Source organism: Podarcis gaigeae (assembly GCF_964106915.1).
Source record: "Podarcis gaigeae genome assembly, chromosome: 4".
NCBI lineage: Eukaryota > Metazoa > Chordata > Lepidosauria > Squamata > Lacertidae > Podarcis > Podarcis gaigeae.
The window spans coordinates 85,634,094-85,651,677 of NC_139677.1; the positions used below are offsets into that span (position 1 = coordinate 85,634,094).

At 42.6% G+C, this 17,584-nt stretch overlaps 1 protein-coding gene across 1 annotated transcript; it reads left to right on the forward strand.

The window, feature by feature from the left end:
* The first annotated feature begins 14,786 nt into the window (after positions 1-14,786).
* SLN (sarcolipin) lies at positions 14,787-17,584 on the forward strand. The gene is made up of 2 exons (XM_083737611.1): positions 14,787-14,969; positions 16,975-17,584. Exon 2 carries the CDS (start codon positions 17,072-17,074, stop codon positions 17,165-17,167), a length of 96 nt encoding a protein of 31 aa, XP_083593737.1. The 5' UTR covers positions 14,787-14,969; positions 16,975-17,071; the 3' UTR covers positions 17,168-17,584.

The following is a 17,584-nucleotide window of genomic DNA, read 5'->3' on the forward strand; positions in this document are numbered from 1 at the left end:
TGCCTGAAAAAATGGTTTTCCGTTATTTCATATTTTCTTACAAAGGAATGTGGATTCTGGGCCTCTGATAACAAGTAGGCGACTGTGGACAGATTCATAAATCTACAGGATGGGTTGTGTTTTGGCTTGTGTCATTTTATTTATATTTATTGTTTATTTATTTAATAAAATTTCTTTTTTAAAAACCTGCAAAGTGGTTTACCAAAACAAAACAAAAACACCACAGCAGTAAAATCAAGAAAAATTAACAATCCTGCTTTAAAACATACAAAAGCTAAAATATTATGATTAAAAATTATTTCAACTTCCTAAGCATCTAGGTATGCTTGCCTAAAGAAGAATGCTTTTAGCAGGTGCCTGAAAAGAGTCTAGCAAAGTGTAGGTGCTGTCACAGTAAATGCAGTATGGATATTATGTGGAACCTGTAGTAGTGCTTGAAACTACTAAAGGGGAGGTTTTATTTACTGTGATTTCACCATGCTCTGTACTATCCGAAAAGGAAAACATTTATTTAAAAAACAGGACTGCGCAGCAGCAATCTAGTCTCACCATGATCAGTGGGACTTATTGTCACGGTCTGGTTTACGGGCGGTCGAAGTCCTTGTGGAAGACGTCGGGACCGGGGGCAAGAGGTTGGGGTCTGAAATTTCATATACAATGGTACCTCGGGTTACATACGCTTCAGGTTACAGACTCCACTAACACAGAAATAGTGCTTCAGGTTAAGAACTTTGCTTCAGGATGAGAACAGAAATCGTGCTCCGGTGGCACGGTAGCAGCAGGAGGCCCCATTAGCTAAAGTGGTGCTTCAGGTTAAGAACAGTTTCAGGTTAAGTACAGACCTCTGGAATGAATTAAGTACTTAAACCGAGGTACCAGTGTATAGCTATATAATCCCTAGTGTAGTAAGATAAGACCTTTGGAGCAGGCATTTTTTTAAAAAAGTTTTTAATGAACCGCCCTACTAGGGCAGTAATTGTTCCTTGATGATTTGTCACCCCCCTCCATGATGGCAACTGGGGCAGACCGCCCCCCCTTCCTACGCCCCTGCCTCCTCACAGCCGTCACCTCAGCTGATTTGTTTGCTCTCTTCTTCTGGTCCCAGTCCACACAAGCGCCCCCAGTGATTGTGCAAGGACAAATGGCGCTCCATGTGCTCAAGCCTGTCATTAAATAACTGCGTGGTTGGAGAGGGCAAGTGAACAGCAGGAGCAGCTGGGCCAGGAAGCTCTGCACATCAACGGTGAGACACCTGCAGGGGTGTGAGGCTTGGCAGAGGCCTGGCAGCGCCAACTCCTGACGCCAGTCTTGTTGGTTTTCCTAGAGATTCTGCAGCCTTATCGTCAGGTTATCGCCTCTTTTTTCCTCCCTCCCTCTGTATACACTGGACATTTAAGCACATTTCCCACCTCAGAGCATCCTGGAAACTGCAGTTTGTTAAGGGTTCTGGGAGACGTAACTCTGTGAGGAGCAAACTACAGTTGCATGTCGAGGTCCCCAGGTCCACCCCAATAACTCACACATCACACAGAAATTTTTGTTTAAGATTTTTGGCATAATTTTGGCCACAACTTTATTAAAATACAAATTTGTGAGTGGTTGCGTAGGCATTGGTTGCGACTATCTGCCCCCACCATGGGGGACAGACTGACATTCCGCACGATGCGAAAGTCAGAATGGGGGTATACACTTGGGGGTTACGAGGAGCAGGGAACCTGCCCTCACCCCAAATGCAACCAGGAGCTCATTGCTATGGCCCGAGCCCCCTTGACAGAGTGGACAAGCAATAGTTAGCTCCCAATTCCTTTTTTTTTATATACATTTTTTATTGCTTTTTTAAAGATACAGAAATACAGAAAAAAGAATAAAGAGTGGTTATATGAAAGGGAGATATAAATAACAAATTTCCATATTCTTTTTCCATCTAACCTATAGGACTTCCTCACATCCTCCGAACCCTGCGTTCTCTGTCTTATAAGGCATCAGCAATTTGTTAACTTATTTCAAAACTTATTGTAACTTCCATTTTATCATGTTCCCTATTTTCAATTTTACTGTCACTCAATTCTTATATGTTTTATATTAAACACAATAAAGTTATTTCATTATTTTACCTCTGAATTCTTGTGTCTTAATTTTCATTCCAATAACTTACATTTGCTGAAGCTAGAATTTCCTGAAAGGTGCATTTTTTTTTTTTAACATTCATACAACTTATAGTGTTTTTTCAAATAGTCCTTAAACTTTTCCCAATCCTCCTCAGTTGTTTCTTCTCCCACGTCTCGGATTCTGCCAGTCATTTCAGCCAGTTCCATATAGTCCATCAACTGCGATTGCCATTCCTCCAGCGTGGGTAAATCTTGTATCTTCCAGTATTTTGCAATCAGGATCCTTGCTGCTGTGGTAGCATACATAAAAAAGGTTCTGTCCTTCTTAATCACTCTCTGGTCCACCATGCCCAGAAGGAAGGCCTCTGGTTTTTTAGGTAAGGTAAATCTCAATACCTTTTTTAGTTCATTATGGATCATTTCCCAGAAGGCCTTCACTTTCGGGCAGGTCCACCAGAGATGGAAGAATGTCCCCTCCGCCTCTCCACATTTCCAACATTTGTTGTCAGACAGATGATATATCTTGGCTAACTTGACTGGGGTCATGTACCACCGGTATACCATTTTCATAATATTTTCCTTCAAGGCAGTACATGCCGTGAATTTCAAACCGGTGTTCCATAACCTTTCCCAGTCTGCAAACATAATGTTATGCCCCACATCCTGAGCCCATTTTATCATAGCGGATTTGACTGTCTCATCCTGTGTATTCCACTTAAGCAGCAAGTTATACATTCTCGAAAGTAGTTTACTTTTTGGCTCTAACAATTCAGTCTCTAGTTTCAATTTTTCCACCTGGAATCCAACTTTTTTATCTATTTTAAATACCTCTTGAATTTGCGCATAGTGCAACCAATCTCGTACCTTAGTTTTCAATTTCTCCAAACTTAGCAACCTCCAATTGTCTCCAGTTTTTTCAATTATTTCCCAGTATTTAGGCCAATGGGCCTCCATGTTGGGTCTCTTACGAGCCTTGGCCTCCACCGGTGAGAGCCACCTCGGAGTTTTACTCTCCAATAAGTCTTTGTATTTTATCCAGACCCTCCAAATTGCTCTTCTGACAATATGGTTTTTAAACAGTTTGTGCACTTTAACCTTGTCATACCACAAATATGCATGCCACCCAAACGCATTGTCAAACCCTTCCAGATCCAGGACATCAGTGTTCTCCAATAAAATCCAATCTTTCAACCAGCAGAAGGCTGCGGATTCGTAATATAACCTCAAGTCTGGCAGGGCAAATCCCCCTCTTTCTTTCGCGTCAGTTAATATCTTAAACTTTATTCGGGGCTTTTTGCCCTGCCAAACAAACTTAGAGATATCCTTCTGCCACTTTCCAAAACATTCCACCTTGTCCACGATCTGTAGGGCCTGAAACAAAAATAACATTTTCGGCAATACATTCATCTTTACAGCAGCTATTCGGCCTAACAAGGAAAGTTTCAGTCTTGACCATATATCCAAGTCTCTTTTGATTTCTGACCAGCATTTCTCATAATTATCTTTAAACAAATTCAAATTTTTGGAGGTCAAGTACACCCCTAGGTATTTTACTTTTTTAACCACATTCAACTCCATTTCTTTAGAGAACTCATCTGTTTCTGTAACTGTCAAATTTTTTGCTAAAACCTTGGTTTTTTGCTTATTTAACTTAAACCCCGCCACCCGACCAAAATCAGAGATTAATTCTAACACTCTTTTAGTGCTAGAGACTGGTTCCTGAAGTGTTAATACCAAGTCATCTGCAAATGCTTTCAATTTATATTGTTTCACTCCGACCTCAATTCCCTGGACCAACCGGTCCTTTCTAATCATATTTAGCAACACCTCTAGGACCGAAATAAACAATAGGGGGGATAGGGGGCACCCCTGGCGTGTCCCTTTTTCAATTTTAAACTCCTCTGTCACCACATTGTTTACTATCAATTTAGCTTTTTGTTCTGTGTAGATTGCTTCTATACCATTTTCGAACCCCCGCCCCACTCCCATCCCTTCCAAATTTTTCTTCATAAACATCCAAGAAATATTATCAAAGGCCTTCTCCGCATCAACAAAAATCAAAACCGCTCTGGTATTCAGATTTGTTTGTAGAAGTTCCAAGATGTCAATAATGTTTCTTGTGTTGTCAAACAAATGCCTACCAGGGAGAAAGCCAGCCTGGTCTTTGTGAATCACTTCATTCATTCAATAGGTCAAAGCGAACAACCCTATTCTAGGGAGGGAGGGACGGGCAATCCAATGCACGGGCGAAAAGAGGAAGCCCTAGCCTCGTGCAAGGAGTTTTACTATTTCTGGCTGTCAATCAATAAGTGGCAACATTAACTTCTTCCCAACAACAAGGGAAGCCCCAATCGCATCAGTGGCCAACGATCAATTAGCCCGCCCCCCAACTTCGGAGTGTCCTGGCGGCCCCCACCGCAACACATGCTCTCCATGAAGGAGAACACGCTTTCCCAGGATCCTTTGGGGGCAAAATGTGCTTTGAATGTCTGCTGCATACACAGCCCAACTCGCTCCATTACATTTATTTTCCACTATGGTGGGGACAGCTGCTTTGGGAAGGTGGACCTTCATCTGCTTGATGCTGCTTTAGGGGGAACATCCCTCAGGTAGAAGCTGCATGAATGCTGATATGAGGGAAATTAATTGTGTCACCATTTGGGGCCTGCTTCTTACAGCATTGCTGTCATATTAGAACAGCTGGAAACACTAATTCTGGCCCAGACAGGGACTTTGGTTCTGATGCAACAAGGCTATTCTTGTGTTATTTTGATGCTGAACGAGGGGCACTCAAGCTTGTGTCTGGACTTTCCGTCTAAGTAAGGGCAAGGCATCTATGATTTTGTTACATTTTATGTTCTTAACGTTCAATTGTCTGAACAATTTGTAAGAGTGTTCACTTGCATTGTACCTAGTCACTCTGATGGGAGCTGAGATACGAAATTGATCATATGAACTATTGATTAAACAAAGGTGTGGGTGGCTGGGGTTTGCTATGTCTAGACTTTAACGGGAAATAGGGGTATTTGCCCGCTTGCTACAAGCCCACTGTTCTTATTTTTTATTCATTTATATACCACAAACTCTTGTGGTGTACAAGATCCCAGTTAAAACTACCACCACATGAATGAAAATCAGAGCAAACTAGATTAAAGGACCAGAAGTACACCTGACAGGAAGGTTGTTAAAACAGGGAATTGTTTTCATAGGAAGCCTTTTGGGAATAGCCAAGTCTTAAGTGGGTGCCTAAAACTCATTACAGCTGGTGCTAGCTGGATTTCATTAGGTAGTGTTCCATAGAACTCAAAATAAAGTCCTATTCATGCATTCTCCGAACATGTGCGAACATAACATTGGCTGGCAAACATTCCCATCCCAAACTGCTTGACTACCCAGCCTTCCTGCACTGGGTGGGAAGATCTGAAGAGGGTTCAAAGCACGTTCAGATGAATACAGGACCACGTCACTTTTGCACATAGAAAGGTTTCCTTTCGGAGCATGAAAAAGCAGTAATTACTCACCATCAGAGGAGCCCTGTGGATTTCAGTGTAACTGAGTTCCTGCTGTACGGAAAGAGGCAAGCCCAGCAAAGCCATTCATGCTGTGATGCAATTATATTTTTGAACCAGACATCTGGAACTGACTCTCTAGCACTTACACATGGATTAAATAGCTCTGCTGTCCCATTGTCAAGTTCATGTTCAGTATCCTTGCATGGGGGGGGGGGGGAGAGTCTGCTTTGGTTCTGCACAGTTTAGTTGCGTTGACAGGTTTGCCACTAAAACAGCCAGAGAGAGTTACGGTAAGTTCCACTCCAGAAATACTCAACTTCTGAACAGCAGTTTATTTTCAGAACCAAGGGCAGCACCTACTAATTTACCAATAATAATAATAATAATAATAATAATAATAATAATATATTATTTCTACCCCGCCCATCTGGCTAGGTTTCCCCAAAATTAATCTAGGGAAGAGTTCCAAAAGCAACAGCAGCAAAGCCAAATTCTGCATACCTAAAGGGACTTGAGTTCTGAAAATAGCAGCTTTCCATGCCACATGGAAACAACTTTTCGAAAATGAAAGGGCTTTCAGTCGCAATTTGTGATATGACACAGGGGCCTGCTGTTCAAAAGGGGAAGAAGAGCATTTTAGAAACCCTCAAAAACCACAGATCATGCATGAATCCAGTGGATGTATGTAGCAGCTGCTTGCATTCTGCCCCTAGTTTTTTGGGTGCAATACATTAAGTCAAGGAGAGCATCCATAACAGCAAGAAACACAAATTGCTGTGAAGAGGAAGGTCACTGTAGCATGCTCTAGTGAAGTGAGGGGCAGTTTACCTGTTCTCTACTGTCAATTGAAATGTGCTGGGGTCTCCTGATAAATGTATAGTTTGGCCCTTACATACCATATGTGGAAGAAATCAGCAGCAGCAGTATCTATTACATTTATACCACCATTTTTATCTTCCAAAGAGCTCAAGGATTCTCCTCCTCCTTATCTCATCCTCACAACAATCCTGTGAGGTAGGTTAGGCTGCGAGATGGTGACTGGCCCAAGGTCACCCAGTGAGCTTCATGGCTCAGAGAGGATTCGAACCCTGGTCTCCCAGGTGGTAGCCCAACACTCTAACCATTACACCCCACAGGCTCTCATTGGTGAATGAGTGGAAGCCATTCAACCGAGTGACTCAAACAGAATAATACGATGATGCAGAGAAGAAATGGCTGGGGAAGAAGAAGAAGAAGAAGAAGAGGAGGAGTTTGATATCCCGCCTTTCACTCCCTTTAAGGAGTCTCAAAGCGGCTAACAATCTCCTTTCCCTTCCTCCCCCACAACAAACACTCTGTGAGGTGAGTGGGGCTGAGAGACTTCAAAGAAGTGTGACTGGCCCAAGGTCACCCAGCAGCTGCATGTGGAGGAGCGAGGAAGCGAACCCGGTTCCCCAGATTACGAATCTACCACTCTCAACCACTACACCACACTGGCTCTCTGGGGAACTGTCACCCAGAGCTGTGCTCTGAATCTTAGTTCCTTCTCTGCAATAAGGAGGTTCAGTTTGCCTCCTCTTCCCCTCTGACTTTGCTGCTGTCACTATTTCCAGTGTGGCCTGCAGTTGCCTAGCAACCGGGGTATGCTTGACTATATTGCTCATGTACACAAGAAAATATGCCATCTGCTCACAGGCCTCTCGTTTCGACTGTGGCAACACGATCCGGCGATCGACGCGCAGTAGTGGAGAAGTGAGAAACACAGCTGCGACATTTGGCAGAGATGCTCTTGGCATCTCCCTGTCCCACTGTGCCCAACCGTGAATCAGATCAGGAAAATGTCCACTGTAGATTAAGGATATGTACACACCGTGTAATGCAAGATCACTGTCCCGTTAGCATCGTCAAGATGCTAGTCTGAAAGTGCAATCTCCCTTCTCTCTGAGGACAAAGATGGCAGCTTCGTGCATCTATCCCAAACACCTGAAAGATTATTAACAATTCTGTGAGGGGGGGATGTGGGGCCCAGAGAGCATAACAGCAGTCAAGGAGACAAAAAAAGAAAGAAAGAAGAAAGCTGAAAGCTATTACAAATTAAAATGTTCTGGAAAATAAACAGGCCAATATCCTGAACAGCTCTGCACTGTGTGGAGGCTTGCCAGAGGGGTGGATGTTAGGGTGAGGCTAGGGGTGCAATCCTGCTCCTCTTCTCAGGTGAAAGCTTGTTATATGTGAAGTATGCATTGTGTGGCAAAGTCCCGACCCCCCCCCCCCCACGAGATTGAATAAAGACACTTGACAATAGTATTTTAGGTTAATGGGCTAAAAAAGGCCACAACTTTATTGGTTACAGATTGTGAGTGGTATTGGCTTAGGCATTGGACCTAACCGACTATATCTGACTCCCGCCTGTCTGCGTGGAGTCCGGGAAGGGTTAACCACCAGTAGGGGGAGTACTGCTGAGGCACATCAACTAGGAGCTCCCCCAGGGCCACCAATAGGGGTCGTGTCTTAGGCCCTAGCCTCCCCAGGCTTCGGACAGGTCCACACCCCCAGAGTCCTCTAACGGAATACCCTTCAATGTGCGGGGGGAGGTGATGGCGCTACCTCCCCTCCTCTCTTCTCCAGCAATACTCCAATGCCTAACCACCAAACTTGTAGGGTAGGGTCAGGGATGTAATCCTGTTCCTCTTCTTACGTGTTAAGTAACATATGAAGGGAGGTTGCATGTAAAGCCCCAATGAGTTTGCAGCTAAGGATTTCCAGGCTCACAGCTCATCTTCTCATCTGCTCTGGATTTCACTTAATTCTCACATTTCATTTCTGGCACAGGCTCATGAAGTGGCATGCACAATAATTTGTGAAGAGAAGCTTCTAGAAATTGCATCTGTGCTGCACTGCCTCTGTAATAATTAGGGTCTCGCCTGCAGGTTTCCCCACCCACTTTCTCCCACATACAGGAAGGGATACTAATTTTTAAGATGCCATCTGCTTGTAATAAGTCATCATCATCATCATCATCATCATCATCATCATAATAATAATAATAATAATAATAATAATAATAATAATAAGTTTTTCAAAAATTAAAAACCAGATACGCAATGAATAATGAATCAGGGGCACCTCTTAGTCAACCACATTGTTTGCAATTAATTGATCCAACCAATATACAGTGGTACCTCGGGTTACAGATGCTTCGGGTTACAGACTCCGCTAACCCAGAAATATTACCTCGGGTTAAGAACTTTGCTTCAGGATGAGAACAGAAATCGTGCTCCAGCGGCGCAGCAGCCGCAGCGGGAGGCCCCATTAGCCAAAGTGGAACCTCAGGTTAAGAACAGTTTCAGGTTAACAATGGACCTCCAGAACAAATTAAGTACTTAACCCGAGGTACCACTGTATTGATTAAATGTTGCAGCCTTAGGAACAATCAACACATTCAGGGAAACGGGCAAAATATAAGCAGGTTTGGGGAATCTTCCTGTGGGGCTTACCAGGAACAAGTACTTATAGATGGACTCTATTTTTTATCAAATGAATGACAGTAAGAGTATTTACACGGTGGGGCCAATGACCTATAGGGAGGGAAGGCTCTTCTACACTGGAGGCCTTCAGACAAGAGTTGCACAGCCACCTTTGGGAATACTCTGGCGGCAGATACCTTACACCAGGCAGGACTAGATGCTTCAGGTAGGTCTACATGGTCCAAATCTGCTACCTCCTTGGCAGCCCCCCAATGCCACCTCTACAGTGGCCTCTTGGTGAATAGGAGGTTCTGGTGGTCTCCTCCCACCCTTGTACATCTTTAGTCCCTCATTGTTCCTGATGTACCGGTAGATTTTTACTCACTCCTTCTTTGCTGGTGTGTGTGGGGGGGGGGGGCATAACATTTTGAGATTCACCTCAGGTGCCAAAATGTCTTGTGCCACTTAAAAGGTTTGTAGAAAATGGAAGGTCTTCAACAGTGCCATCAGGAGAGATGGTGCCTGTCTGATGTGTAATGGGAGGGCGTTTCAAAGTGAAGATGTCCCCATACTAAAGGCCTGAATCCTATGTCATATGGAACAGACCTCCTGATAAGATGGTATCTGTATAAGACCCTCTCGTGCAGTTCTCGATCTGGAATATAAAGGGGTGAAACAATCTATTCTGGGATAAATCAGCCCCATATAACCTACATGCTGATTTATCCCAGAATAGATTGTCTCATCCCTTTATATTCCAAATTGAGAATTCTATAGTTAAGACCATAGAGTAAGCTGTCCTGCCAGGCTTTCCTCACTTTGGAAGGAAGGATTGCCAAACTCTCACTTCCACCATGGAATCCTACCTCTCAAAGGAGCTGGTTCAAAGGAACCAGAATGTTAAAAGAGTTCAATTGAACCAAATAAAAATATATTTTTTAAAAAAGCAAAAGCAATAAAATGCAAATGCACATAGAACATCTAAAAACATTTTTTTAAAAAAACAATCACATACCCTCGCAGTTCTTAATTTTACAGTTGCCATGGTCAGTTTATTTCAGTCATCGAATGGCTGGGTAAACAGGAATGTCAGCACCAGAAGCTAGTTGTGCAGAGGGGTGATTGGCTAGCACTTGTGTCATCACAAGTCGACCTCTAGTCCCTCATCACCCCCTGCAACGTTTGAAAATTCATGCCTTAAAATATATGTGCAACAACATGTGAATGTTTAATTCAATATATGTACACTGGGTGCCTTATAATTTAAAAAATAATAATAAACAGGCCACTTAGCACAAGAGGGGTGGGAGTGGTGTAAGACTGAGAACTGAGTCACAATTTGAATTACTGGCATATGTCCCCGTCAATTACACTGCAAATATCTTAATAAATTATGAAGGAGGGAGGGTGCTGACTCACCCAATGGGAGAAAAGTTCATTGCTACTCCTAAAACCAGCTGACGCTTCTGTTGAGTAAGATGTCTGTTAATATTAGGCCTTTGCTTCCACCAGTGTTTAACCTTGTAAATGCTACCCATGAGCTTGATTTCCCTCAAGGCAGCTGAGTCAGCTCCTTCTCTCTGAGGATCAAGCAGTGTGCATGCCTTTCCCATTCCTGTTAAATAGGAAGCGGTCTGCTGAAGTGTGCCAGAAAATACCACAGAGGTTGCACCTCACAGGCGAATCACTTCACTGACGTTGCTACTAGGCCTGGGGAGAAATCCAGCTTAAAATGCAGACCTGCCTAAGTCATGGTCCCTGAAACAATATTCAAACTGAAACACAGCTCTTTGAAATTGGCACTTCTCCAAATTTTGCAATGCACCTCTCCAAAGGAAAAATGTGTACACAAAATGCATGCATTAGGGGAAAGTGTGCATAGAAGTTCATGTGTACGTGAAAAGAACATACAAAAATGCATATTGGGAAAGAAGTGTATATGCTGCCAAGTTGTGGAATTTCCTCCCCAACAGAGGTGCTTCTGAATTCTTCGCTATTATGCAGCTTTTGATGAATGCTGAAGACACTTCTTTTCCCTGACCTTTGACATCTGAGATGTGTGTTTTCAGGGCACACCCTCTTCCTGTGATTGCAATCTGTTGTAACTGTTTTTTTAAATGCTGAATGGCTGTGACCTGCCATGGGACTTGTTGGTGAATGGCGGATAATAAATTTAATAATGATGGTGATGATGATATATTAGGCAAAATTGCCACCTTCTGCTCCTTGGGGAGAAAGGACAGGATATAATTTTTCATCATCGATATCAGAAGTGCACACAAAAATGCCAATGATTTTTTGTGATGGCTTTCTTGTTCTCTTTCTCTTTAAAAAGTAAACGGATACAGAAATGTAGAGAACTGAAATAAAGACCCAAAAGTAGAACTACTGTGAGAAACCAGAACAGACAGATTTGCTCGTCCTTCGTTGCTACCTGGAATATGCGTGTGTTCACTTTTGCCTCAAGAAATTTAACTGCTGGAGTCATCTTTGCTCTTATCCGAAAGCTCTTCCAACTATGCATCACCAAAGAAGATAACAAAAGAGGAACAATAGAATCACACAATCGTAGAATTGGAAGGGATTCTGAGGAACATCTAGTCTGGGGTGGTCCAACCCAAGGTGGGGTTTGCTGAAGGAGGTGCAAGTCTCTGACAGGGTCCTAGAGTCCTCACACCTCCTTTCCAAATCCTAGTTGGTGCTTTCCCAACTTTGAGATAGATTTACTCCCTTCTCTTGGAGCATTTCTGACCATGGGAGTATTTCTGACCCAGCAGTTCCTTAAGCTTTTTGAAATCAGCCATCTTGGATTGAGTCTCCTCTGTGGAACAGAATTATGAGAAATTGCAGTCCCGTTATGTAAAGTTATACGGGAGGACTACATGCTGCTTGGTGCATTACTCAAGAGGAATTTGTCACAAACACGGGGACGTTAAATATAGACCAGGGCCTCACGTCTGAATATGTAAGGGATGAAGAAGGAACTTGGGACGGGCATTTTTTTTTAAAAGCTTAAAGGATTTGGATTTGTTTAGAAATGGGAAGCAAAGATCCACAAAGGGTAGAATAATGTAGAATCATACCAAAGACCCCTCTAGTCCAGTATCTAGTTCTCACAGTGGCCAATCAGACGCCCGGGAAAATCTACAGGCAGGACATGAGTACAACAGCCTTCTCCTGTTTGTGCTTCCCAGCACCTAATACTAAGAGATGTACCGCCTCTGACACTGGGGGTAGTAGTATCTAGCCATCATGGCTAGGAGCCACTGAAATCCTTATCTGAGAGAAGTATGTAAGGTGGAATCAAAGAAAGCAGATGCAGGCACCAGTGATGGGCTGTTGCACCTGCCCAACACGAAGGCTGCCATTTTATGTTGGAGACTCGGCAAAACTCACTTCTATGCAGACATGCATGGGGTTATGTTGGAGGAATCTGAACATGGTCATTGCATTTCAAATGGACTGAGATCAAAGCCTACTTTGTTGACTTCCTCAATCACCTTCTTGTTTAATCGACTTTCCTCCTCTCTCCATAGCATGCCTGCACCCTCTGCTACTTCAACTCCCCTCAGCTCCCTCCCATGGCTCCCAACCCCTTCCCTGAACATGGTTCTTCCTCTCCCAGGCTGAGAAAGCCTCTCGAGCTGTGTGTACACATGACCATTTAATCCAGCTCTAGCACTCTCCCACCACTGGTGTTTGAAGCCAAGTACACAAGACGCCAGGCACAATCCATCAGTATCCTGCAGCTGCTTGAGAAATACACCTGATGATGCACTTTCTCTCGAACCAGCTTCCGTCTGATTTGAAAACAAAAAGCTGCACTTAAGCTGAGGTGTGCTCATTTCAGACAACCGTTGCCCTCTCTCCAGTCTGTACAGCAGTGTGACTCGAAACGCTGCGCAGGGGAGATGTGGGAAACAAACACACCGTGTTTCAAGTTGAAGATGTGTGTGTATGTGCATAGCCTTGGGTCCCATCCCCCTGACAGATGAAGGCAAAGGGAGGAAGAATTCAATTTTCCTTTGACACAATGTGGGGCTTTCAGTTTAAGATTAGAAACCTGAATGTGCTGCCTTTTAGGATCTCCTTGCTGCCTTTTTGTTGCATGACGACTCCTCAGCTACATCAGGCTGACATGCTAGGAGACCATCCATAGGGCAGGTCATACTGTCTAAGGATTTTTCTATTGCCCTATCTCGGTCACGCTTTGGCCCATTTAACCAATGCATGACATGCTTTACGGATAGCTCAGATGGTTTGAGTGTGGTGCTGGTAACGCCAAGGTTGCAGGTTCTATCCCTGTATGAGACAGCTGCATATTCCTGCATTGCCGGGGGTTGGACGAAATGATCGTCGGAGTCCCTTCCAATTATAAAATTCTATGATTCTATGACCTGGCATTTATGTACATGTTGGTGTCCTAACTGGTCCTGTGCTAGGCGTTCTTCTCTATGCTTCAAGGTGAAGTTAAGTATGGAAGCACCTTCCGTTTTAAAAAGTGAAAAAACATTTCCCACATTTAATGCAAACAGGGTTTTCTCCCTGAAACAAAATAAAATGGGCTAACATAAGCTCCAGGCATTTCACCCCGGTATGGCTCCCCTTTATCACATACACAGCCCAACAAGACAATGACTAAAATCCACCAACAGCATACAAATCAATATGGCTAACCTGACCCAAAACACCCACCCACCCCACTCACACACACATGAAAACAAAGACCACCACAGCCATCCACAAATGAACAACCACACCCTAGGCCAACCCCAACCTCTCTCACCACCAAAGGAACACAAGTGAACAGCAGAAAACCTGCACAAGCAACGCTGACACCAAACCCTACATATATTAAGTAAAATAGAAACATCACCACCCGACCCCATCCCCACCCATCTTTTCCCCCCTCCACCCCTTTCTCCCCTTTATTCCTAACATCTCAACAAATGAAACTAATTTGTAAAAATGTTACATGGAAAAAATACAAGAGAAAGACATTGCACATACTTTTGTAAATCAAGAAAATCTTTAATAAAAATACATATATATTTTTTTTAAAAAGCTCCAGGCATTAGAGACCAGTCCTCTTGGTCTCTTCAAAACATTAGGCACCAACAACACTATAAAAACATATAAAGAAATAAACTAGCTAGCTAGCTAGCAAGCAAGCATGCGGTCAGGGGGAGAGCATCAAAACACTATTAACTAATACACTAAATAATACACATAGCAATCAAGGCACACATGTTCAGAATACTTTAAATCTGAACCCCTATCTCTGCATTTGACATCAGTACTTTGTTACTTAAGACTTGGCACACAAGAGCTATTTTGCTCCCACTGTTCTATCTTTGGTTAAACATATAGGAACACGATAAGTCAAAAGAGGCTGCTATAATCAGGATTTAAGACAGCAACAGGTGGAAATCTGGAATCCACTCAAAAGGCTGAGTAAAGTCTTGCCTTGATCAAGAAGAACACAGAACATTCCTGGCAATTGTGGTCCCCTTTCTCTTTGTGGATGATCCTTTGGCTTTGAAGCAGAATTGCCTTCAAAAAAATCTAGAAGCTCCCTCCTCTGTTAAGTATTCCTGGGCATTCTTACAATCAACCGCAGGAAAGAATCCAAAGGTAATATGTAAATCAATACATACCCCTCCTCTCTGGCTCCATGCATAAATAGCCTGAGCAAAATTCCGCTCATCAGCCCAACCTCTCTTAAATATGCAGCTGGCGACGTCATTGTTTTTGTTGCCAATTCCCTTGCTGGTCTCCTTCCTCTGGCTACTTTAGTCCCAACTGAGGAACTGGGAATCCAGACTGCACTGGGAGATGAAGAGAAGCTGAGGAAGCCCTGGGTACCACAGGCTGAAGCTCTGTGCTCCATCAATCCCCTTCAGGTAGACCAAGAGATGTTCTGTATTATATGCATAGATCTTCCTTCTATCTTCAAAGATGATAGAAAACTTAAACACCCAAAGTTTGAGAACAGTCTGACATTTAAAGCATCTTGTGTTTATGCAGAAAATGTCTCATTAGTCCTTCCTGGTCTAACATTGAAGTTTCCCTAGTTTTTATTTATTTATATATAAAAATATGATATTATATAATGCTTGCTGGCTGCAGTCATTAGAATTTATTTTATCAGGGTACACCTGTTCTTTTTCTATGGGCGGGACTACAATTTTACGGCACCAAGAGCTTTATATTATTTGTCTCATTTATTCTCTTTCTACACTTGTGAGACAAATTGCTATTATCCCCAGGAACTGAGACCAATGAGAAATGAATTGATCAGAGCTGCTTATTAGGACTGAACCCAATAGTCATGGCAGATTTTACCTAAGGGCTGATAGAACTGAAGGCAATATAGCATTTGCAATATCATTTATGAAGATAGGCAAGGTCAAGTATGGTTTCAAATTGGACAGGGTGGCACATGCTGAGATTCTTGCATTCCTCAGGTTCCTTCCAACTCTACAATTCTACAGTTCTTTGATTTGATGATTCTATGCTGATCTGATTTGACAACCATCAAAATGGTTGAGAAATAAGCTGTGGGCTGCAAGTCTGAACTACCGGTAAATCTCAGCTCAGCGGTGAACCACAGCTTTAAGCCACTATTTCTCAGCCTGAGCTTTTCATCTGCAAAACAGAAGAAACAGCATGGTGACATACCTTACAGTGGTGTTTGTAAGAATTACTGAGAAAATCTACATGAAGCACTCTTAAAAATGCACTATTTAAATGTTTATTATTGTTAATGTCTTTTAAAAATAATATTATGAGGTTTTATGAAACTCAGCCAGTTGGGCAGGGTATAAATTATTAATATGAGTTTATAATACCAACACTACCAAAGTAATATTTGATGGTATTATTGCTTTCAATTTTCAATTCTATACACACACGGTTGGTATTAAGTCCGCTTTTACTCAGTGGAATTAAGGATGTGATCAGCGAGACTTACTTTTGAATAAAAAAAAATAGGTTTGCACCATTACTTTCACTAAAAAGGCACAGGATTGATGGTAAATTTATTTATCCATGACTTACCTAGAGAACTTGAAAAATTAAATAAAAGACATGAAGACCCAGACTGGCTGCAGTTAACTAAATGGAAATCTTTGCTGCTTATAATTTTTTTTTGGAAACTGGTTGTGCAGCCTCTTAAGCAAAATTCAGCATTTTGTAACTACGTACAGAAGATGTACGGACCAAAGCATTGCCAAAGATGTAGAAAAGCTAATGGGAACTGTGGTTTGTACCAATCATTGTGAAGACTTATGGTCTTAGAAGACAACTAAACTCCATGCGGGTTAGTCGCTTTGCTAAGAAAAATGACAAGAGAGATGAAAAACAATGGGCAACCAGATGTTCCCATCACCCCTAACCATTGGCCATGCTAGCTGGAGAGGATGAGAACTGGAGCCTAGTAAAATCTGACCGTCCCCAGCTATCCCATTGCCTCAAGGGAATGAAATCATGTTTTTTCTTTTTAAAATAATACATATTAGGATTTTAATCATTACATTCCCGTCCAAGTGTGGTTGCCAATGTCATTCCCTTTACAAAACCATAAATAAAGGTATTGTTATCTATCATTATTAAGAAAAAGGATCGCAAATCCAAATGAGATCCTCAGGATTCCAGTGTGTGTGTGTGCACACGCGCTTGTGTATATATATATTTGGCGACATGGAGAATAGAGCCTGTTTCACAGCAGAAATTGAAGAAGGCGATAAGCTGTTAGAGATACCTTCTGCTTTTTTTTTTTTAATCTCTTACTCGCTCTAAAGGTTAGCAGTTGAAATAACATTTACTTACAGCGGTATAAATAGTGTTGGAGCAGCTTTCCGATTTCCACACGTCTTGTTTTGTTGGGCTTTTCTCCTTGTTCTTTAGGAGAGGGCAAGGTTGATCTCAAGGACAACGCGAAACGAAAGGTGGCTCTTGGCGTTCACCCCCACGGCCTCAGATCTCCACTCGTCTCTTCATAGCCATGGAACGGTCCACACAAGAGCTCTTCCTCAACTTCATGATTGTACTGATCACGGTTCTCCTCATGTGGCTTCTGGTGAAGTCATACCAAGACTGAAAGACTCCCTCCTACCCCTTGGGAGTGAGTGAGGGATCTACCTTCGGAAAAAGAATGCAAATTCTACTATACAGGAGCAGTCCTATGCTTGCTCTTTGTCTGTGTGTCAATTTTTTTTTAAAGAAAACAATACTCTAAAATACCTCTTGCCTATATCTGCCCAAAATTTCAAATTGACCTAGGATGATGCAAATATGTAAGCTAGCTACAAAGCAATGAAAGCATCGACGTATTCTTGTCCTTCACAATCAACACATGGAGCCATTATGGTGACTACGAGCACCTTTCAAGTCTGTGTCTGTCTGTTTCCTGACTCCCTCTTGTTTGTATGGTCAGATTTACGTAGCTGAAATGTGATCACGTAGCTTCATTCATCCTCTGTTGCTGTCATTTGAATAAAGAACTAAGTAGGATGCA

What these genes read in the sequence shown, in the direction of transcription:
- SLN (XM_083737611.1), top strand. Translation starts at nt 17,072, where the DNA reads ATGGAACGGTCCACACAAGAGCTCTTCCTCAACTTCATGATTGTACTG.